The 24,459-nt window shown below is 41.4% G+C and overlaps 1 protein-coding gene and 1 long non-coding RNA gene across 5 annotated transcripts in view; one reads left to right on the forward strand and one right to left on the reverse strand.

Moving 5' to 3' along the window:
- Window positions 1-3,114, forward strand: part of SOCS5 (suppressor of cytokine signaling 5) — a 29,197-nt gene extending 26,083 nt beyond the window's left edge. For all 3 annotated transcript variants that reach the window (XM_064414485.1, XM_064414484.1, XM_064414486.1), the window contains exon 3: window positions 108-3,114. In XM_064414485.1, the coding sequence (XP_064270555.1) occupies window positions 120-1,730 (1,611 nt within the window). In that variant the 5' untranslated portion in view covers window positions 108-119 and the 3' untranslated portion in view covers window positions 1,731-3,114. The remainder of the gene's footprint in view (window positions 1-107) is intronic.
- Window positions 2,496-24,093, reverse strand: LOC135297196 (uncharacterized). Of its 2 annotated transcripts, XR_010359242.1 has the most exons (4): window positions 22,741-24,093; window positions 13,691-21,436; window positions 12,365-12,518; window positions 2,496-11,155 (listed from the first exon to the last, which is right to left on the reverse strand). It is a non-coding gene; the product is annotated as an uncharacterized LOC135297196 (long non-coding RNA). The 2 variants fall into 2 exon arrangements; XR_010359241.1 differs by lacking the exon at window positions 22,741-24,093 and having other exon boundaries at window positions 12,618-20,189.
- Between the last annotated feature and the right edge of the window lie 366 nt (window positions 24,094-24,459).

Genomic DNA, 24,459 nt, shown 5'->3' on the forward strand with positions numbered 1-24,459 from the left:
GTTAATAATAGTCATCTTGGGTCTGTAACTTAATTGATAACTGAAGATGTATCCTCGTGTTTGAAAACTATATTTTTATTTTAATATTTCTTCTCCTCTTGATTTAGATAACATAATCCATGGATAAAGTGGGAAAGATGTGGAACAATTTCAAATACAGGTGCCAGAACCTCTTTAGTCATGAGGGTGGAAGCCAAAATGAGAGTATAGTTGTGAACTCCAATAATTGCTCGTCTGGTAAAGAGAAAGCCATCCAGATAACTGACTTGACTCAACAACAGCCCAGCAGCCCTTTGAGAGAAAACATTGCTTTGCAATTAGGCTTAAGTCCTTCAAAGAATTCAGCAAGGCGGAACCAAAACTGTGTCACAGAAATTCCTCAGATTGTTGAAATAAGCATTGAGAAAGAGAATGACTCATGTGTCACCACAGGAGCCAGGCTTGCTCGAAGGGACTCTTATTCTCGGCACGCTCCTTGGGGTGGGAAGAAGAAGCATTCCTGCTCTACCAAAACACAGAGCTCCTTGGATACTGAAAAAAGATTTGGTAGAACACGAAGTGGTTTGCAGAGGAGGGAGAGAAGGTATGGGGTGAGCTCAGTCCATGACATGGACGCAGTGTCCAGCAGGACAGTAGGTAGCCGTTCTCTGCGACAGCGTCTCCAAGATACTGTTGGGCTGTGTTTTCCCATGAGAACTTACAGCAAACAGTCCAAACCTCTGTTTTCTAACAAAAGAAAGATCCATCTCTCTGAACTAATGCTGGAGAAATGCCCTTTTCCTGCAGGCTCAGATCTGGCCCAGAAGTGGCATCTGATTAAACAACACACAGCACCTGTGAGCCCTCATTCAACTTTCTTTGACACATTTGACCCTTCCTTGGTTTCCACAGAAGATGAAGAAGACAGACTCAGAGAGAGACGTAGGCTTAGCATTGAAGAAGGGGTTGATCCCCCTCCCAATGCCCAAATACACACTTTTGAAGCTACAGCACAGGTAAATCCATTGTATAAACTGGGACCAAAGTTAGCCCCTGGTATGACTGAGCTGACCGGGGACAAAACCATAACACCTCCAGGGAACTGTGACTCTGAAGAGGACACAACAACGCTTTGCCTGCAGTCGCGCCGGCAGAAGCAGCGTCAGATGTCAGGAGAGAGCCATGGCCATATCAGCAGGCAGGGGGCTTGGAAAGTGCACACTCAGATCGATTACATCCACTGCCTCGTGCCAGACTTGCTCCAGATCACAGGGAACCCGTGTTACTGGGGCGTCATGGACCGCTACGAAGCAGAAGCACTTCTGGAGGGTAAACCCGAAGGCACTTTCTTGCTCAGGGATTCTGCGCAGGAGGACTACCTCTTCTCGGTGAGCTTCCGCCGCTACAACCGCTCGCTGCACGCACGCATTGAGCAGTGGAACCACAACTTCAGCTTTGACGCCCATGACCCCTGTGTGTTCCACTCCTCCACCGTCACGGGCCTTCTGGAGCACTACAAGGACCCCAGCTCTTGCATGTTCTTTGAACCATTGCTCACTGTCTCTCTGAACAGGACCTTCCCCTTTAGCCTGCAGTATATCTGCCGGGCGGTAATCTGCAGGTGCACTACGTACGATGGAATTGATGACCTTCCCCTACCCTCAATGTTGCAAGACTTTCTAAAGGAGTATCACTATAAACAAAAAGTCAGGGTGCGATGGCTGGAGCGGGAACCTATAAAAACAAAGTAAATGAAATTCAAAATAAGCTTCTGGAACATGCTTTTTTTTGTGTATTACAGTTTAACTGCAGCAAGCGCACCGATGACGTCTAGCTTTTCTGCAATACCCTATTTAAGCTGAGTGTTAGTATCCTGTCAGATGCTGCCTGCTGTTAATCAAACTAAGTTGTGATGCCTCTTGGAAACAATAAGCAGACACAATTCTGCACGTTTTTCATTAAGGCCTAATGACAATATTTTTGCTAATTTCTAAATATTTTGTTTCCCTTTTATAGCTGTAGTAATTGGATGAAGAAACTATGAGGCATTTCCCATGGGGCATTCATGTAATGCTATTAAAGAAAGGCTTTATCAGAGGGGCATTTTTGCTAATATTTGAAGTATTTTTTAAAAATTCTCTTCTTGAAAACTTTCCTCAACTCAAAGTAATAATTTAGCTCACAAACAAGTTTCCAAATACTAGTGAATATTTTCTTATAATGAAGAGCAGTTCATTAGAAGCGGTCCATTAAGGGTTAATGGTGCTTTGATGCTAACAAATGAATCATGCTTTTCACAGTGTATAAGGTTTCCTAATCATTAAGACTTGAATATGTCTGCTCAGTACTGTAATTCTGTTACAAACACTTGGAGATTTAAGTGGCATTGTTAGTAAAAGTAATACTGTCTGAGACAGTTAAAAATACCTTCCAGTGTGAATTGCTGCTTCTGTGGTAGGACACAGAATTAGGTTATTGCTGTGAAACAGAAGGTTGTGGGTTTTTTGCAAAACAGATTTTGGTGGCCTGACTGCTAGTAACTTACAATGGAAGGTAATAGTGACAAGAAAAAAATTCTTAATTATTTAAAGTTGTCTGATATTTTTATGGAGAACATGAAAAATGATTGAATTATTATAATCAGAGTACAAAATCTGACATATCTGAAGCAAATGTCAGGTTTCAAAGGTACTGGTACACTTTATTTGTAAATATCTTTCCATCTGTGCTTTTAAAAATGTTTTAAAGTAATATGCACTGATAATAGTTTCAACAGATTACTTAGAATCAAGATTCTAACTTCTGTTTGCTTATTTACTTGGAGATGGAACTTAAAAGTAGTTCTATCTTAGATATTTTGCACTAAAATTTTGTTGGAATGCCCTGACCCCTGTTTAATGTTTTGTACCAATTCTGAGTGCTCCCTAGTTTCTTTACCAGCTGCTACAGTATTTTATTTCTTACTTCTCTACGGCAGTGACCTGTGTGAGGTAGGAAACATTTTGGCTGCAAGTACAATAAACGTTATTCTTGTATGCTACACTAACCCTTCTATTGATGTATTTTTCTGCTTGCTGTGCCTTGTTCTGGCTTTTTGTGCTAATAAAGTACAGTATGTTCAGTGTTATACTTGTATATCTGCTCTGTTTTTATATATTCACGTAACTTGTAGCAGTTAAATGAATTTTTAATAGGCTTTTCTTAGTATTTAGGATAGGTAATGCACAAGTACTGTGCAGTTGAGTATTAGTTGGTCAACACATCTTATTCCTGGTTTTTGTTACAGCAACTTGACAGTGTACACCATTGAATAACGTTTCTGTAGTCACTGCAAGGTAGTGGACTTGTCTGCAGGCATAGAGCATTTTACAGGTTTTTGTAATGCAAAGGAAAAATGTTAAGCAAAAAGTGTTCTAAAACATTATTGATCCCCTGTAATGGTTGCTGAAGGTGTTTCAGCTTGTTGTATAGGTAACTGCTAAGGTTAATATTTTGATACTCCCCACTGAGGAATGCTTATTCCTGTAAATTGACAGTACAGCAGTGGCATTTGTTCACTTTTAGGCTATTTTGATAAATAGATGTACACACAAGCTGGCCAAATGTCCTGTTTTTACCAAAGAATACTGTCAATTTATGTTGGGGTATTTTTTTAGTTAAAAAAAAAAACAAACTTGAGTGGAGAGGTGCAATTTTTGTTCTATCAAATATTTATCCCAAGCTATAATAAACCAAAGTATTTGACAACTTCATCTGAACCTAAGTAGTGTATACATTTATGTTGGTAGAGCCTAAAGCTTTTGCATCAATGGTGTTGTCATTATTCCTGAACTCACAATGCACCTGAAGGGGAGTGATTTAAATAATTTTGTAATGACTGGAACAGCACTACATAATAGCTCGTACTGCGAGGGGTTAATCTGAAGCACCCAGAAAGCACTTTAAAACATGTGTTTATATGCTTGTGGAAAGTTTGTGATCCCGTTATGCATTCTTTGTAGTAGATTATCTTCTTTCATGTGTTAAAAGACTTCAACTGTTAAAATGGAACTTTGTTTAGAATATGTAAATACTAAGTTTATGTAATTATGTGTACAACTGTGCTCTTGGTCTCTTAAGTTTTGAATTGTGTATGTGTCATTGGATATGCAACTCTTGGTTTAAAATCTGCTCTAAGCATAAAAAGAGGAAAAAGTCACCAGCATGAAATTGCACCTAAGTGTACCTTCACTGTGTCGTTCTCACTGTTCCCTCAGTCGGATCTGAATGCCAGATGAGTTTACTTAAATTCTTGCTTTCAGTATTAGTGTCATACAGTCAGCCTGCAGCCAAGCTTTGTCCCGGTGTGGGACCTGTTTTTCATTTACACTCGTTGCAGTTGCTTGTCATGAACTAGCTGTGACATTGTCAGTGTGGTCAGGAATACACATTCATCTAATTTTTAATCACGTGGTGGAATCTTTGGGAAAAAAAAAATAAAAACCCCAACCCTTATCTCAGAAAGTTTGTTCTTGCATTTGTATAAACAATCTTTATTGAGAGATTTGCTCCCTAAAACACAGAAAAAAGGAATTATCTATTTCTCTACAACTTTTTTAAAGCTCTGCTTCACTGAAATACACAGAATAATTTGCTAGTGTGGTTATGCTAAAATGAACCTCTTTTTAAATTTTGGTGGACTTGAGTGTTGACTATTCCAGTTGTAGTGTATTTCTTAATGAATACATTTTCAGTTCTAAAGGCATTAAAATGCTAGTAGGTGGAGAATGCAAATAGTTGATTTCTCATTTGTGTTTCTCATTCTGGTTTCATTTAGAAAACCTTTTACATGTCTTAAGGAGGTGCACAAACCACAGCTTTTTTTTTAATTTAAAAGTAGGATTCAATGTAAAAAGGTACTCTTGTATTGTTCCAATATAATTTGGTTACATGACAGATGAGTTTTTGAGCCTCAGTCTTGTCAAGTGTTTTTTTGAGGTGATTCTTGTTTGAGCAGAAAGAGCTATAGGAAGTGCTTACTCTGTAGGAGGGTTTTGTAAGGAATCTTACCAAAGGTATTTTATGTCCCTGTGGAATTGGAAAAAGGAAAATATACTATATTTTGAGTATCCAGGAAGGGTCTATGAGTTTAGGATCTCTTAGCAGTTTCATCAGGTCTGTGGTGTTTATCATTTTAAATGCATAACTCTTGAAAATACTTGTAAGGCAAGTAGACTTGTCCATATAATTGTCAGAATGGAACTTGTGAAGAAAATAATTTGCTAATTAATGTTTTGCATTTATGTACTTTTAAATTTTATTTGCATTTGAAGACTTGCTGCTTACAAAGTTATAGTCGTTAAATCAGAAGCATAGAGTTGTGAAAAGATGTGTCTGTTCATCTGTAGTGTTTGACAATACGAAGTCAAGACTTACAAATGTCACTCAAATCCTTAAGTCCATATTTAATTTAAGGTTTGGCACTACTTAGAAAGAAGCAAGGATTCTGAATTTCTGTAGTGAAAAACCTGTTTGCTCCAGTCTCCATGTGTGAGCCAAAATAATTGCAGAATGCTTTAAAGCTTTTCTCTGCTGCAGAATTGCATGTAAGACAGAGGTTGACATTGTCAGAAGTTGCTGAGTACCAGAGAGATATATCTGCAGGCATCATGGTTTTGGGTTTTTTTTCCAAAGTCATCGTGAAAGACAGTATTTAATGGAAAAAATATGAACTGAATCTTAGTTGATTCTTTTCTAAAATAGCATTTCTCCATTTAAAACATTTAAAGCTTACATTTAAAATTATGAAAGCATTTTTTGAGCCTCATGTTCTGAAAGTTTTGTTGTCAAGTGAGCACGTATGTGCCAAACCTTAGTCTGCAAGTATCTGGCACATGTATATTTATATGTTAATAAGATGCCTCCAAGCATGTTTACATTCATGGTCTTTTTTGAAGCTACTGAAGTGCACCAATATGGTGAGCATTAATATATTGGAATTCTAAAAATTCTGTCTGTTTTCTGTGTATGGCATGCTTTGCAATTAAAAGGACTATTTTATTTGTATCTTCACCTGCACTTATATATTATGACCAGTTGATTGGTGTGGTTTTTCCTGCTGTTGTCACACTTACCTAAACAGTTGTCTCTGGACTGTGACCAAAAGAGATTTTTCTTACCTGTTTATTTTTTAAGTAGAAATCAAATCAGTTGGCTTTTAAAGTATTAATTCTTATGGAGCATGGTGTAACACTGCTAATTGCTCTTTTCCTTTTTGCAGTACTGATGTACAGAGAATCATTTAGCTTGACCATGAGTTGTATCTGTTGAATGTAGTTGACTTCAGATGTCTGGATTTTAAGCATTTTTTAAAAGTTGAAAATGCTCCTGATGAGGACTTTGAAAAGAAAAAGGTTTGATGTTTTTATGTCAAAATACCTAAAGTGAATGTTTTGCAGTGAGATAAGGATCTTTTGAAGATGCTTTTTAGAAGTTTTCTCTGTCACTGTCTTAAATCAAAACTCTTTTAAAAAGAAAAATCAAAACCCAAACAATCTCTTGATGACTTAAACTGTACAGTCTTTTGAAAACTGAAAAGAAATCTGGTGCTCTTACTTAATTTGCTTGCATATTGCCAGACTGATTTAAGAATAGTTGTTTCAAGAAGCAAATGAAATCTGTTATTTCAATGAAGCATTGCCATTTATGATTTAAAAAAATAATTCCATTTACAAAAGTTGTCTATCAACAGGATGTTAACCTGATACTGTATTTGTTGTTATCAGGGTAACTATTGTGTGTATGCTTTTCGAGCTGAGTAAGTGTTCACTTTGTATATTTGCATTAAGGCTACAGCTGTTACCAGCGAGGTTCCCTAGGGCCAACACAATGAATTCATGAGCTGAAGCTCCTGGTGCTTGACCCTTTTCTGTCTTCAGTAGGAAAAAAAGTGTGTAACTCTGCGCAATACAGCTCACGTTACAAATTTCCATGTTAAGCACACAGCTATGCTGACAAGCAGGAACATATCTGAACTTGCTTGTCTGGAGTAAAGCAACCTCTCTGACTTCTCAGCAGGAGCTGTAACTTGGTGGCACGTTGGCAAAGAGGAAGCAGAAATAGGTTTTGCTCTTCCCTGAGCAGCTGTTAAACTGAACACGGGGTGTGCTTCCTGTGTGATAGGGTATCTGAACTCCTTAGAGCCCTGAGAATTTTAATAGCGTTCAGAAGATACAGAAGCACTTGGCTGCTTTGTCACTTCTTGCTTTCGTACTTGTGGTTTTGCAAAAGCTTGAAGAGATATATTTATTAAAATTGAATCTATGTAGTCACCGACTGTATAAGCACTGCTTTGTAATATCTTTACAGAGACATCAAATTCCTACACAATTATATTTAAACTGTTTTGGGAAAATGAATAATGACACTGTGGGCACAAATTAATTCAGATTGCACTATAAACTTTCTTACCAGAAGCCTTCATTCTTGCAAAGAACTATGCGATCCCTACACAGAAACTGTAGCTTTGGTGGTGCGCTCTTTGGAAGATGTCCAAAAAAGCGGCATCCAGACAGTCCCTGGACCTTTTCTGACATTCCAGTTGAAGGGGCCTGGCAGGCCCGCTGGGCACTCGAGGAGTTGGCTGGCAAGCACGCCGTGCCGAGCGTCACCCGATGCCAGCACCTTGTGTAACTGTGCTGGTTTAGGTCTCCCCAGCTTAGATGTTTTTTAACTCAATGCAGCTTAAATGTTTCTCCACCCTGCCTAATTTGTCTTTGTTATTTGGTTGCCAAACTGTCTTGCATCTTAATAGAGTAAGAAAATAATGTGATTTATGGCTACCCAACCAGTGTATTAAGTAATAGATGGCTCTGTCTTAATAAACGGGGTATAAACTGCCATATTGTTTTCTTTTTATATTTGTTTGGGAGCAAAAAGTTGTGGGTTTAATGAGTTTATTTTAAGTCCATGCTGTAAATGCATAGCTTTACAAATATTTAGTTGCACTATGTCAAGAACAATAAGTAATGAGTAACTCATGTTAGAGTCCTTTTCTCTTTCACCTAAAATACTTGAGTGAAGAGATCCAAAGACTGATAGTTGTTGTCTTCAGAAGTTTTATCACTTTCTGAAATTCATCAATTACTTTAGCGAGTTTTCACTTAAATCACTTAATGTGTTTGTCTCTCCAGCTGTGAGCTAAGGACATGTTTTTGTGACATAGATGTGTCTTCTAGAGCACAGCCCACATGAGCACAACCTCAGGAACAGATGTAGATGTCATCCTGTAAACTGAGAGCATTTCTCCTTTGTGCCTGATGGGAGCTGCTCTGAAAGCAAATTAGTGCAAACCCTATAGCTAATTATGAAAACTGAGCAAAGTGCTGCTGGTGAGCAGTTATAGCTGGGCACAGCAACAACCATGTGACAAGCTGAAGAAGTGTCGTGGGCTGCTCTGTGGAACTATTTTGGGCTTCTTAATTTGTTAATTATATATTTTCTAGACCAAGGCTCCTAAAAATACATTTAGTCTAGGCTTCATTGGAGTATTTATATCTCATCACTGGTGAACTAATAGAAAACTGAAACCCTGAAAACAAACCATGTGGTATTGGCTGTTTTATATAGAGATTGCCCTTGTAGTTTTAGCTTCATTGGTACATGGAGAAGCCTATGTGTCTTAAACTCACGTGTAATAAATCTGTAATTGACTAAGAAGTGAAAGTTATGGAAATATTGATTCACCTGTTGTAGTGGTGGGTTTGAAATATTAATCTCCAATTCTGTAAAACTTATGGCCGATATCCTAATATATGAAGTATTTTATGTATTTAGCTAAGGAAAATACAGGCACAGTAATACTTCAAAAGGGTTTCAAAACACTGGGTATTCTGAAGCTAAATTTCCTAAAATCAGTTTCTTCTGCATCACTTTCCTAGAGAAGGGAATTTTAGGAGTCTCTTAGAAAGCTGTTGTGTTGTGCCTTGGCAGGTATATAGAAGACAGCGTGTCAATAGATAGAATAGATGTAGGAGAGGCCCTGCAAAGAACTTGTCTGTTGCATTAGCACAAGTTGTGCAGGCAGAATCCATTCCTATAGGGTTTTTCTTGGGCTTCAAAGTGTCCAGTAAGCACTTATTTAGTTACCTAGATTGAATGTAGGAGTTCTAAGCACAGTAGAGATTGCTGAAGTGGCATTGCTGCTTCTGAACACAGAGGACCTGGACAAAAGAATCCATTAAAGTGTTGTCACTTCACCTCTGAAGCAGGTGGTGGTGTGAGGAGCATTAGGGTGGTTTCACATCTGAGCTTCCCAACATCTGATAGCTTGGGTGTGGGTGAAATAATGTTGGCATGACCTATTTGGAAGACTGTTTTCACTTCACTCTCCCATCAGGTGTGGGGTATCTGGGAAGTCAAAGTTGTAAACCTTCAGTGGGGGTTTCACAGCTTCTCCTATAAAGTTACCAAATGAATAAAAATCACCATTTGTAGGGTTTCTGATCTTCAGATAGCATTAGTTGTAGCTCTCATATGTTACTTTAGCAGGAATAAGTAAATTCATCTTGATTTCAAGAGTGGGACAAAGACTTCACAAGACCACAAAGAACTGCTTGGAATCGGACTGGCTGGATGTGGGGCAAGTGGGACGTGATGCTGCTCAGGTTTCCCTTTTGTGGAAGAAGAACCATGGTACTTGATTCATCTGTGAAACAGTTTGTGCTCTAGTGAGGAGCATCACGTGTGTGACACTCTCCCTTCAGCGAGCAGTGGAGCTGAGGTAGGTGTGTGTATTTGCACTTCAGTGTTTTTGCTCAGGGATGGCTTGACATGATGTACATGATACATAGGGATGCAGTGGTGTGGCACCGAGTGCCATACCCCCTTTATGAGCTAACCCAGACTTTTGAGCCATACTTTGGGTTTTCCCATATAAAGTGGTATTTGCTCTTTAGAAGCTCCATTGTGGAGACACTTGCTTTTGACTCCTTGCTTTTGTAATTTTACTTTTTGTGTCCAATCTGATAAGGCTGATAAACCTGCAAGCAGTGTGTGAGGAGAATTTCCTGGCATGAGCCAAGGAATTGCTGAGATTGTTATCATTCTGTACTACAGAAGCACCCTGTTTTATTTATACACTGTTTGTCTTCAGTTTCATTATGTGCCAAGAGGAAAAAAGACAGACTTTCCCTTCAAGTGGTTGCTTGTATAACCATTCATACTACGGGCGTGTGGACACCTTGATACTTCAGCTAAACACTTTTCTGCCCTAGCAGTCCTTGTGACAATGCTCTCCTCTCCACCCCCAGCCTGGCACACATTGTGTACTTATGGCTGGAGGATGCTTTCATCCTTGTTCTTCTAAATGTCCATTTGAGCTTGAGCTATCCAGCTTTTCTTTTAAACTGCAAGTTTGCATTCCTGACTTTGTGGGCATGGCTTTGCATGAAGGCTGTGGCTTAAACTGTTCCAGATGTGGTGGAGTCACTGCTGACCATCAGATGAGTGCTGCCAGTGTTTATGCTGTTCAGGAAAAAGCCAGTAGGAAACATTCTGTGAGAAGGGCTTTAACTCAAATGTTTGCATTAAACAGCAACAGCTTCAGCTTCTTCTTTTTTTTTTTTTTTTTTTTTTTTAATGATTTTTGGCTTCATCTTGATTCCATACTTCAAGAAGTCTTAATCTATATTCTGGGTCACCTCAGATTCTTGTATGCTTGTTTGTTTGTTTTGTTACATTGTGGGGTAAAGGGAAAGAAGGGGGAAAGTGCTTGTAAATAGTTCAGCACAAACTTCGAAAGAGCTATTTCCAAGACTGGTATCTGTGTCACTTTAAGACCTCTTTAAATTCTCAGGTGTCTGGTATCTCTGGCTGGAATTTAAGACTGGCACGGGCTCCACAGATACAGTTGCCCAGAGAGGTTGAGCACCGCCCTGAAGCACTACTTGGCTGCAGCCTTTGGTGGATGCCTTGGAAGTCACTTTCCAGCAGGTCATCACTTGCTGTATGCTCTATGTGCTTCACAGGCACTGGTGCCCTCCAGAGCTTGCCCCGAGTCCTGCTTTCCAGCAGTTTTAACTTCTTCACAAAGGTTCCATTTCTAATCCTTGTGCTCCTTCCCAGGCCAGTGCCACTTCATGAAGCAGCCTAGGATGGTCTGGGGCTCTGAATGTGGCTCAAGCTTCCTTGGGGATACCTACTGTAGGTAGAAAGAGAGGGGGTTAGGCACAAGAGTTGATCCCTATTTCAGACCAGGCAGAGAATGGATCTAGTGGCCAACCTTGCTTTCCATGCCCTGTGGTTAGAGACCTTTTACTACCATCCTTTAGCCAGAAGTCTTGGGGTAACAGGAGAGAATCTGACTTGGCTCCTGCCTGAGTAAGCCTACAGACCAAATCCCTCCATCCTAACAGAGCCAGTTCTGGCATCCCCTTTGTCATGTACAAGGTAGGAGATTGTGCCCATCTGCCTTGGTTAATGGAACAGGGCTCTACTCGGGCTGCCTTCTCCTGGAGTACCCATAATGTCTGTACCCATATCATGAGCAATTTGCACTCTGAGTAGTGAGTTGCCTTCAGTTTTGTTTAAGGAGAATTTCTGCAGTATAATTGCCCCCCTCAGGTTTTCTCAAAACACTGTCTAGTCTTACTATGTCCATTTTAACTTGACTCAGTAATAGCTTATAATTTGTTGTGGTACAGCAAGTTTTGCCAAAAATAACTAAGCAATTAACTAATCAGTAACAATCTAGTAGACACTGACCAACACTATGCTTCACAGTTGCTCACAGTCTTTTAAATCAGCATCTCCACTCAAAGCTCAATTCATTGCCCTTAGTCATACGGTCCTCAGTGTTAAATCATGACTTGGCTTTTCTGTTGGGAGATACCCTAATTAACAGCAGCAATGAATGCTTAAGCCAAGTAATTAGATTCTCTCCTTCAAGTTTAGTCATCACTCCTCTGCAGGGACATGTTCTTCCCTTTCCTGCTGGCACACTGTTTGATGTCTGAGCTTCTTACTGAAAAGTTTGTTTGTGGCCCTTCTTGCTGCTCAAACACTGTTTTTCTCCTCCATCCTGCAATGGTTAGAAATCTTATGGATTTAGAAACATTTCCTTTCATTCCCTTTTAATTTTCATCTCTATATGTTATTTTAAAACCTCTTTCCTTAGCAAGTATTTTAATTGGATTAGACACCTATGAAGATCAGATGGCTGAGCCCATAGCAACCATTCTGCTGGCTGTCAAATTGATGACAAGGGTGAGCAATGCATGCCCTTCTAGCTGGCCCTCCCTGCACTGCCTCTCCCTTGACAAAACTGCCTTTTGCACTTGCTTTACTGCTTTATCTGAGTTTGTTTGGTGCTAATTACAGTTTTTCCCAAAACTGCAGATACACATACCTGAATAATCTCATTTTATCTTGGATATTGAGGAAACTTTTAGTTTTCTATTTGAACAGCATGAAATTTTTGGGACCACCTTCCACAATGCAAGTCCAGGTCTCAGCTCTTTTATCAAAAGGTTGTGGAATCAAAGAGCTGGTTGTGACACCACCTATAAGGAAAGTGAGAAGATGAAAATATTAAATGTGGTTAAAATGGCACTCAGCAAAGCTTGTACTACTCTGGTGAACTGGGTAATGAAAGCAGCTACCTGGAAGTGTGGTTGCATCTTTGCCAAGGAGTGTGCTGATGTGAGGGCTTCCAGGAATGTGAGCTTTCAGCAGAACGGTGCCCTGCTTCCCTCTCTCCAAGGGACTGCAAAATACTGCACCTCATCATTTATTCAAATTCCAGGGATAGCAGGGTTGTCTACCAAGTGGAGAGTCTGTGGAAATGGATGTTTCATGGATGTTTCTCCTGTAAAAATGATGTTGTACTTTGGGGGGATGTTTCTCTGTGCCAAGCCAATCTATTTGCACGGATGAGGAAAAGACTGAAAGACCTTAGGCAAATGTCTTCATCATGTAAAAGAAGTTCAAAACTTTCTTACAATGTGTTTATGTATGAATGACCTTCCAAATTCTACAGCTTACTTAACTTGTGTGTATGTATCTCTGTCATGTCCCCAGAACTTACTGTGCAGTTGTTGGTCAGCATACACATTAGGTGAAAGTTAGAAGATGTGCTTGGCATGTGTGTGATGGGTTATAGAATCATAGAATAAGATTGAGTTGGAAGTGAGCCATCGGGATCGTTGCATCCCAGCTCCTGTTTAGGTCAACTGGTACTGGAACCCATGTTAAAAATGACAGGGCTGGGATTCCTCTTGTATGAGATCCAGACCTGGATCAGCATATCACCTACGAATTTGTGTAGGCGAGCTTGTACATCTAGAAATACAGAATTTGAAGCTGCAGGTTTTAATCACTTATGTTTTCTCTTTATTTGATTGGTTTATTCTACAGTGATTAAATGCTGTTGTGTGAGATGAGAAATTTGTATGAGTTTACAATGGGGACGTAAGGGAAAGCTGTGAGGGGCTGTTTTGATTTATTGTGAGAACTTGGGTAGGTAGACTCAGAAACACTGGACTGGGTTAGGCAGCATTGCCTGTGATGAGGGGCTGGGAAGCATTCATGGAATACCTTGTGGAATGCACCCCCAGCCCTCGCTCCCCACTCAGCCAGCCTGTCAAATTATTGCAGCTTTTGAGCTGTGCATTTGAATGTTGTTTGCATGGAAGCTGCAACATGGGGAAGGTGGCCATAGATAGTGCAGGCTCACCTCTTTCCTCAGAGTGTCCCACAGCATGGCCATGAGGCCACAGCTGCTCCACTGGACTCTCTCTGTAAGGCCATGGTCTTCCAGGAACACAGCTGTGCTTTGTTCAGTGTTGGCATTAGGTCACTGCTCCAAATAAGAGATTTCTTGTTGTGTATTCGTGGAAAGAAAGTTTGAGTCTCCTTTATTCCTTGCTTACCACGTCTGGCTGGGGATCCAGTGCTGTTTGGTGGCCTGTTACGCTGCCTGCATGCTCACCCTCTGTCGCATTATCACGTCGTGTGTGGGCTGAGTCAGCTCGCTCTTTGTCCTCAGCCACCAGCCTGGGAGAGAGTGCCAGTGCTCCCTGTTGCTCCCAGGTCTTCCCTGCGTATTTACGGTCAGACATTTTTAGGATGAGACCTGTGCTCATCCTGGAGCATGTTTGCCAAAAGCAGTCCTACACGGCCGTGGCAAAGGCCTCACGCACAACTCGTGCTGTGGCAATGCTGAGATGGCCAAAGGCTCGGCCTGATGGCTTCCAGTGAGGGAAAAGAGCTGCAGGGACGTCACAGGTAACTGTCCATTGTACAAACATCCCAATATTTGGTGTTTCAGGGCACACCCCAAAGAGTTTTGATCACAATCTCAGCTTGTGCAACAGAAAGGCTGTTCAGCTTCTCAGAGATGATTAAGGTGGGCTGTGTGAACACGGGGTGTGGTAATTCACTTACACACATTGTCACTTGAACGAGGTCCTGTGTGTCTCTGTGCCTCTTGTGTATAGTTGTGACTAAAAAAAGGCAGACATATTTAAAAACTAACTTGAATTTTTTTGTTTGTTTGAAGCTGGCAGAGAGGCAACCTGTAAGTAATTCACTGCCTTTTCTTTCCTATTGCAATTGTTGAAATTTAAATAGACTAGACCGTCTGTTCTGATGCTGATGCTTGGTCATTGGGATTTTTGTGTGTTTTTGGGTTTGTTTTGATTTTTAGGGTTGTTTTAGATTTGTTTTTAAATCTATTTAGTTAACATTTATGTAGCATTTACTTTGCCTGAAAATATTAAATGGATATATAGCAGAAAGCCTGTGGAAACAGTTCTTTTAATATTAGAAATTACGACATCAGTGTTTTACACTGCAAACTGGGACATACCCACGTTCCCGTTCCTAATAGGACTACTTATTTGGGGATGGAATCTCCTATTTATACCAATTTATTATGTGAAACAGTAATGTCCCTTAGTGGCAACACCTGAAGTGTCTATTGTGTGTGAAGAGACAGCAGTAGTGTTCTGAACTATATAACATAAAGAAAGTTTTTTAACCAAAGAATTTTTCTAGAGATAATAGTCAGAATAGGCATCATATTTACATTAAATTTTGTTTGTAATGTGAAGGAAGTTGGGCTGGTCTAACATTTGTTATTTCTGGGAACAAAAATCCTCAGTAGTGTGTTTTTTCAAATTCGAGAGGTTTTTTAGAAAAGAAAAATTTAAAGCAATCTGCATTATTTGCAGAGTTTTAAAGTCTCCCCTGAAGCCAGAGAGGCATGAAAATACTGAATTCATCACATAAAAATTATATTTGTCTTCAGGCTTGATACCTTAAAGACCACAATCTAGGTGATGAAACTAAAAGATACTCTTAAGGACTGCTGAATGCTTTGAAGTAGAGGAGAAAATATTCTGCTAAGTGAGGAGATAAGCAGAGATGTAGTGCTGGTGTAGGATTACCATTGGCCATCTTATGGTGGCTATGTGAGCTAAATGCTGTCAACAGCTGTCTTCTGGTTTTCTGAATTCAGAGATAACTCAAACCCACAAACACCCAAGCTTCTTTGAGAAATTTTAACAGGCACTGGGGACTGCTGAATGGGTGCAGACTTTATTGCTCCAGCAAAGTCAGTCTGTTACCACAACACTTTAGGGAACTTGCTTCCCCTTGGTGCCTTGGAATGAAAAGCTCCAAGTTTTCTGTGCTTGTTTGCTGTGTGATTCTAACAGGGTAAAATCTGGACAAATTTTCTAGGAGAAAGAGGCCCAGCTTGTACATCACAGCTTTTTGGGCTGTTAGAAGAAGTAGTCAGCCCTCCAAACAGATCATTTTGCTATGAGAGGATACTGGCAAGCATCATATACACACAACTGTTATTTCAGGCTATTCCTCCTTGCCACATTCAGTTTACCTGACTATTTAAAACTGTTAAACCCCAAAACATTGGGGCAGTTGCCCACTAGACAAGGAGCACTGCAGCTTAGCTGGCCCAAGGACATCAGATGAAATTGTTCCTTGCTCTTAATCCTCTCCCTTGATACCTCCCCTGAAATGATAATTTCATCTGATCCACAGAGTAGGTATGGGATATTTTTCTTCTCTGTGGTGTGTCTGCTGTAAGCCTCTGAGTGATCATCCTGCAGTGAAGGTTTCATGCCAGCCCCATCCAAGGAGTTCCCAGATGCCTGTCGGGAAACAAGTCAAGCACAAGACTTTGCTTCACTGCTCTCATTGTCATGGGAGCCTTGAGCCACAGTTGCTGTCAAAGGTTCTCTTCACTTGATTTAGGAATTTGCTTCAACAGTTGTTTTTTTTGCTGCTTCCCAACTTCTGTGCATTAATTTTATTCTTTAGAAAATTGTAATTATATCAGTAAGTTTTGTTCCCCTCTTAAATTAGGAAGGAGGAGATAGATGACATCAGGGCTTGCTGAATGGACATTTCGCATGGATATGACCATATCACAGGTCCAAAGCCTGCCCTGACAGTGAAGGTCTTAAAGTCATATCTGTAACACAAATGATTAATGGCTAATGAATTTTATAATACAGATTTTTAATATTGGAACCTAAATTTGTCAAAACCCACTATTTCCCTTTCAGTTGAACATGTACAGCTGTTGCAAACACTGCTGCATGCTGGTACCAAAAAATACCACATTTTTCTTCTACAGTTTGAACGGGAAATAATTGTGGTTTCTCAGATGCCACTTTGAAGCAGTGAGTTTTTTAGCTGGCTGGCTTTAATAGCTGTAATTGTACATGCAATCCTGCTCCAGCTGTGCACTGGGCACCATGAGTCACTGTCCAGACCCATCCCTTAGGTTCAAACTGCTGTTACAGAGATTATTCTAAAATACTCCTCTTCTGATCCCTTCTTGGGAAGTCCCCTTCTGGTCAGGCAGCTGTGTTGTGGCCATTTTAGGTGGTTTTCCTGGAGTTTGCATAGGCATATCCTACATTGCAGGCTCCCAAGTCAGAGCTGGGAGCAGAGGAGCAGGCTGTCCCCAGGTAGCAGTGGCCAGGCCAGGGATGGGCATATATGGTGATCTCATCCCAGAGCATAGCAGACAAAAGCGTGTAGACAATACTGTGTTTGCCACCAGTGTCATCCTTGGCCTTCTCCTCAGGGCACATGCTAGCCTGGGGGGCCTTCCCACCACTGCTGCTCACCCCCTTGTGCCTCTCTGCTCTGCTTCTTGTTGCTGTCGCTTCAGCATTTTTCCTAGTAGGTTAATTTGCTATAAACATCAACCAAGAAATCCAGGAATTTGTCCACTTTGTCAGAAGAAGCCACAATTTAAATGCTCTTGTATTACATTTTTATAAATCATACAAGGCTCTATAAATTCCTTTCCATCTGCAAAACAGATCAGTTTGTTAAACAGCTCAGTTTTGCCTGGTGTGGCTGTAAAAAATAAAGAAAATGATACAGAAAAGTGATATTTGCTTCATCTTGCTGAGTGGCCTGTAAGAGAGTTTTGGGTAAGGAGTTTATTTACTTCCAACTCTCTATGCAACAGCTCTTGCCATGCTGTAAATAAAGTTCAAATACTTAAATATTTTTAAAATTCTTTAAAAATAATTATAATAAATGCCTTCCTATTTCATACATTTCCTGCCCACATAGCATATTTACATATTACATGTAGCTGGAAGGTATAATTAGAGATCCCTGTTCAGGCACCTGACTCATAGCACCTTTAGCTTTCCACCATAAATAGGCATGTTCAGCTGAGACTGCTCGTGACGTGATGCCTCAGCCTGTGCACAGAAGGCCCCTCTGCTACGGATCTCTAGGGCAGACTTCAAAGTCAGACTTCTTTTCCACAGCAAAAGGCCATTTGACTGATTCCCAGCAGATGTTTGCACAGGCTTTGGCCCTGAGCCTGGCCCTCAGCCTACTGCTGGTTTCATCAGGTGGGGTGAAGGTCGCCTTCAAGTCAAAGCAGCCATGAGACATCCTCGAAGTGCAGCGTGGTGAGACTCAGGGCATCTGTCTGTGTCAGCTTTGCTGGAGGCCAGCTGCTTGTGCTCTGCTCTGAGAGGCACTTGGGTCTGATTTTCTTATGTGCTGGGGCATGCAGGAGGTGGGGAGAGAGCACCTCAGGGAGCTGGTCTGCAAATGCACTCAGTAATGCACTACTGCCTGTAGCAGCATGTATTTGAACTTGCAAATACAGGACTTTGTTCAAGAAATGTCAAATCTCCCTTGCCTAAGATGGGAACATGGCTGAGGTGCTGTGTGGGTTGTCTGATGCTTTGGGAGGTCCTTGACTGTATGTGTGTGAATTGTACCAGCTGAATGGGATGGTTTTCCAGCAGGATCAGACATGCAAATCCACTGTGCAGCCATGAGCAATATCTGCAGTAAGACTTTCAAAATGTTTGTAATACCCTTAGCAGTAGCAGGTTACATAGACTATAGCATAAAGGCACCCAGGATTCCCAGTTTCCTGGTAAGCCTGAGTGGATTTACTGCACAGAGGTTCCTGTCACTGCTGGACACACTCTGAAATCCTGGGAAAACACAGAACAATAGCTCTGAGTGGGAAAAAGTTATACTCATCATTCTCTAGGAAAAATTATAATTGGCCAGTTAGTCCACCCCTGTGTCTGCATTGGTTAGAAAGCCAGTCCCAGACACTTTCCTTAGTGGTGTGAAATTGTGTAGTTCATCATAGCTGACGCAGTTCATAAAGAAATGTTTACTGTAGACTCTCAAGAGATTCTCAGCAGTCCTGGAAGGTTGCTGAGCTTGATGTCTCTCAATTGAGAGAATGAATCCACATAGGATGCAAAGCAGGATGTGGTTTCTCAGGCAGAATAACGACATTCTTGAAGGAGGCTACAGGCAGAGGGAATCTTAATTTTAGTTATTGAATACAGAAACATTTATCTGCTTATGCAATTCTTAGATGGGAAGGAGAACACGGTCATTCTGTGCAGTTCTCTGTTGAAACATTGTAATAACTTCAAACAGCCAAGTGGCACCAAGTGGCACCTGGAAAAATTAAGTACTGGGGAGACTTTACACTCACAAATGGCTTGACCTTGTATCACAGTCTCCAAAGCTGTACAGAGAAGTCAAGGGATTTCTCTAACATTAGAATGGTATTTGTTGGGTCTCAAATGATGGGTTTTTGCGGATTAGCAATCTATCCAATGAATGATATAATAAGATTTTGTCTAGCAAAACCTGTTGCCAGCATTTAAAAATATCTACCATTAAATATATCTTGCCATTAAAACAGTCTTATTAAAATTGTCTGTTCCAAACAGAACAATATTTTACTGTTCTTGGTAATGTGGTTTTCCTCCTCAGATTTCTGTGAAAGCATGTGTTTCACAAAGCATATCAAAGCTGTCTCACGGGCAAAAACATGTAAACATCAAGCATGTAATTTTATTGAAATCCCCTGCAAAATGGCTGGCCATGATGCCTTTCAGAGGCATAAGAGGAAGAAAGGATTTTGCAGGCACTCCAAGCCTGAGTGCGTGGAAGAACTGAGATGAGCCTGTTGGCTCTGCAGTCACCCATCAGGAAGTCACCCAAATGCCTTTTATGTTGCAGCTTCCTCATTTGGGAGGCAATTACAGTGTAAAGGATCTGGGTTCTGCTAATGAAAAATATGACACAAGGTCCATGTGTGGCTGGGTTGGCCCACACCTGTTTCAGCCATGCCTGCTGTTGTGACACGTAATCCCGGTTCATGTTCCTGGGAAAGCGCATCCTGCAGCACTGTAGGGGGGAAGTTTCTCTCTTGCACTGGCTCCACATTGAGCTCTTTCTTCTTAATGCAGCCAGTGGACTTAAGGAGGACAAGCTCACTTCTTCCTTTCTTGGTTGTTCAGGGTGAATCATTAACCAAGCACTTGAGTGACAAACCAAAATTGTTTGTTGAGTGCCTTTTGCAGTTTGCATGGACACTTTGCCTTCTGCAGGAGGTATGGTTTGCTTCTCCCGTGGAATGAAAGCCCCACAGACTCCCTCTGCTCCACACTATGCTTTAACCAGACCTGAAGTATGTATATACTATACCTACTACATATAGATCTATACCTATCTACATATATATATATACATATGTACTAAAGTATATAATCTATATTACAGATATAGAACTTCTATATATGTATATCAATTCTGTGTTGCTCCTGCTTTATGGGTGAGGAAAGGGGATGGTGTACATTTCCTGAACAAAGAAGTTAACTTTTCCTTGTACTCTTCCTTTGTAGCCTGTCGAGTATTTTGGTGAGAGGAATCATAATCCTTCTCCTAGCAGCACTTCATGAACTGAAATCGTTCTCTAGGATGGTGATGACATGCCAGCTCTTGGTATATGGACATGAGTCCTGAGATCCCACACATGGATGTACAAAAGGACTGCACATTGTGCTGAAGACTGGGGAGAAGATTCCCTTGTGTGAAAGTGGAACCTTTTTTTTCTAATGGCTGCTTCGAGTGTTTCTTCCATAGATCTTTTTCCTTGTCTTGAAACCATTTCCTTGATATGCTGGGCTGTAAATCCTTGAAGGAATAGCATGGCTGGTTGGCTTTGTCCTTTTTCCATGAGCCAAGACTGAAGAATTACTGAAATGTTGCAACTATCAATCGGGTGAGTGCTTTCATTGTAAATCTGTAAATCCTCTTAACCCCTATTTGTAAGAGATGAATGGGAGCCTGCAGCCCACCTACTCATGCCACTCCCATTCATGCCAGAGATACAACAGCAAATACTGATTCCTCTCTATTTAATGCAAGAGCATTTATCTGCCAGTGTTCAAACTTTATTTCCATGACATAAGAAGAATTTCTGGATAATTAATTAATACAGTTAAAACACATCAGTTTGAGCAGACATTCTTGTCTGTGCTTTTAACATCAATGGCCTTGATTTTGCAGCAAAGTCAGTGAGATGGTGGCTGAATGAAAAAGCTTGGGTTTGTGAAGTTTTGCAGAATGATGGCCTGCATTTATATTTCTCTCAGAAACTCTCCTTATACTGCACACAAATCTCATTCAGAGAGTTTTACTGAGACAGCACATTCAAGCCTTCATTATTAGGGGATGTCTGCAATGCCATTGTGTGTTTGACATTAATTCTTCCAGCTGTGCATTTATGTATTGTAATTGCCCTGATTTATTTGCAGTTTGTCTTCTGCAGTGTGCTCATGCTGTTCAGCACTTGTGATGCTGATGTTGAACATGGGCTGTGTGGCAGATGAAGCCGTCCTCTACCAGAAAAAGATGGGAATATATGGAGATGTCAGATGGAATGCTGGTCTCTCTCTCTCACCCTTGACTCTGTAATTTCATCATCCAGCAATGGAGGACCTGTGCAGGTGCAGCTGGCCAAGATCATGGGTAAGCACAAGCTGCAGCTCTGCAGGACACAGGGTTCTCTGGCTCACAGCAGGAACAGCAAGTAACTGCAATTCTCAAAAGTCTTTACTGGGTCCATAACTGCGGTATTTCCTTGCCCTGTAATCTGGCCAAATTTAGGTAGGTTTTAATAGGGATAGACATGTTTCTACCACAAAGGTCACCTCTCTGCCAATTTCAAAATTTCCCTTCTGAAGCTAGAGATCCTCATATAAAAGGTAGCCTGGATTTATTTAACATGTGCCAAGCAGTATATTTTTCCTTTAATAATATTCCTGGAAATGGCTGAGCTGTTTTGGCTAAAGCAGATGCCGAACAGTTTGAAATTAAATTCTCAGTGCTAAAGTTTGGCAAAGTAGAGTAACATGCCATTTTGTTGACACTGGGGAAGGCTGAGCACCATGGCAGAAGGGAGAGGAGGTGGCACTCCTGGTCAGCAAACTAAGGAAACAAGTGCTGCTTTTAGGAAACTGCCAGCTTGAAGCCAGTGAGGAACATCTTTGGGATCCTGTACCTTGAGTATTTTCACCTTAAATGATGAAGACAGAAACCCAGAGGCATCAGTGCTACTTTCAGCTGCCTTGAACTTCTTAAATATGTAGCTTAAATCAGCCAGGCTCCTTTCTCCCCACCTGTATTTCTCCTGGGTTTATCACTGGATCTGTATATGGAATCTATATTTATGTATTGGAGTTTGGCTTGAAGTAATTTGTATTGCCAACTTGGTACTCTTTTTCCACCTTGGAAGCCCATCTGCAGAACCCCTCTGTGCCAGACAAGAGTGTCCCCCATAGGTGTTTCACCATATAGTTATATCTTTTGTGTTAAAGCCTTACAGGTCTGTGATGTGAATGAGGACAGGGCTCTGCTCTTCTTTGCTCTGTACCCTGTCTCCTTTCTCTGTATTTTAGGACCCAAGTAACAGGAGCATAAAGCTCCTGTTCTGCTTCCTGGTTGTATATGATGCTTTATTACATAAATGGGCATGAAAAAGTTCTGGCATGCCGTACCAAGTTTGCTGTTTCTCAGACAATATTATTATTTTGGGGGTAGACATGAAGTTCCTGTCTCTAGAATTGAAAATGAATATAGGAATGACTGAACAAACAAACCTGTTACACTCTTAAAAATTGTGTGCTCATTTTCCTCTGCACCTTAAGCTGGATTTTCATGCTCTTTCCAAGTTCTTGCTGTGCATGTCCTTTCCATGCCCTTACTTACTACTCAGACTTCTTTTTTGAAATTATACTGGTACCAAAGCATGGGCCCAGCACTTCTATGAACTGCAGAGCTGTGAATATCTCTTTTTATGGATACAATGTGTGCGTGCTGTGGTTTTGGGCACAGGGTACATCAGTGTTAGAGTGAGGCTAATAATAGCCTCTAAAGATAATTTGAGAAGTTGCTTACCTTTTCAGGGAACAGGACATGTCTTTGTATTTCCACCTTCAGACACACAAGCCACTTGTGGGCTTGACTGCACAGCAAATACAGTGTGAGAGTCATCCTTGCTGATGTAGATTTTTATTTTCTTCCTCTCCTTGATGTTTTGCTTTGCCCTCTCAGTAACTTTCTGCCTGTTTTCTCTGAGGCTACTGATTTCTTGGTGAGTTATTGTTCATAACCAAAGAGAGGTAGAGGGTAAGCAGCAACTGCTGTCTTAGGTAGCCCAAGCTGACCCTGCCACTGCTTTGGCAGGAGAAAGAATCTGTTTCAGAAGAGCACAGCTGTCCTGGGCTTTGTGCACACGAGGGCTGCTCAGAACAGCCCCTTGACCCCATGCTGGCTCTGTGACCTCTGCCACTCTGACTGATAACAGTGATAGCAGTTTGTGTTGAGGCTTTGTTCTCTGCTTCACAGAGAGAAACACTAAACTGCAGAGTGACTAAGTGCCTTTTCAAAGGCTACATAATGAATCAGTGAATGAACAACTCCCAGCAGCTCCAGACCCCCTTCTCTCTGCAGAAAAATGCCTTTCTCCCTCTATGAAGATGTGCATGTAGTATAGGTTGCATACAGAATTATGTATTTCAAAAGAAATCTGAAAATTAATATTTATATTGTACTGATGCCACTGTCCTCTAGGCTCTGTAAATAGCAGCACCACAACAATGTGGATTATTCCTTTTATGCAAACCCTGGCCGGTGAAATAGCTTGCCAAAATAAAATTGCTGCACAAAAGTTTGACAGCTACATTCATTATATATGTCAATCAAAGGCTCCTAAAGGCTTTATTGTCCCTGTACAGAGTCTGAACAATCTGCTAGCCCAATATGCTGCAAAGCTATTTTCTCACTACTCCTTCCATTTAAAAAATAGCCACCAATAACTTTTGACAAACCGTCTAAGAAAATTGCATGAGCAGCAATGGAATCTTAGATTTTCTTGGGTATCTGTGGGCTGGAGCCTTCCACTCACTGGGCTCTGTCACATGTCACAGTAGATGAGATCTGGTCAGAAACACGGAGCCCTAAAATTACTCCACAAAACCCAGGCAGGCTGGGGTCGTGGGGAGGGCACGGGGAGTAAGGGAGGGAAAGTTTTGCTAAACAAAAACTAATTAAATCATTTTTGGTGAAGGCTTTTGGTTGCTTTGCCAGGTACCAGCCATGCAAGCTCCTCTGTCCCAGGTCTCCTCCAGGTTAGGCTGGGCCCGTTCTGATGAGCTCTCGCTCTCAACAGACCACCCTACAGCCTGGGAGAGTGGGGTACGTGTCTTTCGGTTGGATTCCCTTTTCCCATGGCTCCCTGCCGGAGCCCAGCCCTCCATGACGGCTCGATGTGCTGCAGCCGGGCGGGTCCGGCCGTGCTGGCCCGGGCCCGAGGCCGGGCTGTGCCGGGAGCGAGGCCCGGCAGGGAGCAGCCGGCGTCCACCCAGCTCCCGCACAGGCTCCTGCTCTGTGCCCGCACCTCCGCTCCACCCTGGAGTGCTGTGCCCACTCCTGGGCTCCTCAGGGCAAGAGGGACACGGAGCCTCTGGAGCGGCTCCAGCCGAGGGTAACAAAGATGATCAAGGGACTGGAGCATCTCACGTATGAGGAAAGGCTGAGGCAGCTGGGCCTGGTCAGCCGTGAGAAGAGATGCCAGAGAGGGAACCTCATCAAAGTCTGTCAATGTCTGAAGGGAGA

The sequence above is a fragment of the Passer domesticus genome, chromosome 3, assembly GCF_036417665.1.
Source record: "Passer domesticus isolate bPasDom1 chromosome 3, bPasDom1.hap1, whole genome shotgun sequence".
Lineage (NCBI taxonomy): Eukaryota > Metazoa > Chordata > Aves > Passeriformes > Passeridae > Passer > Passer domesticus.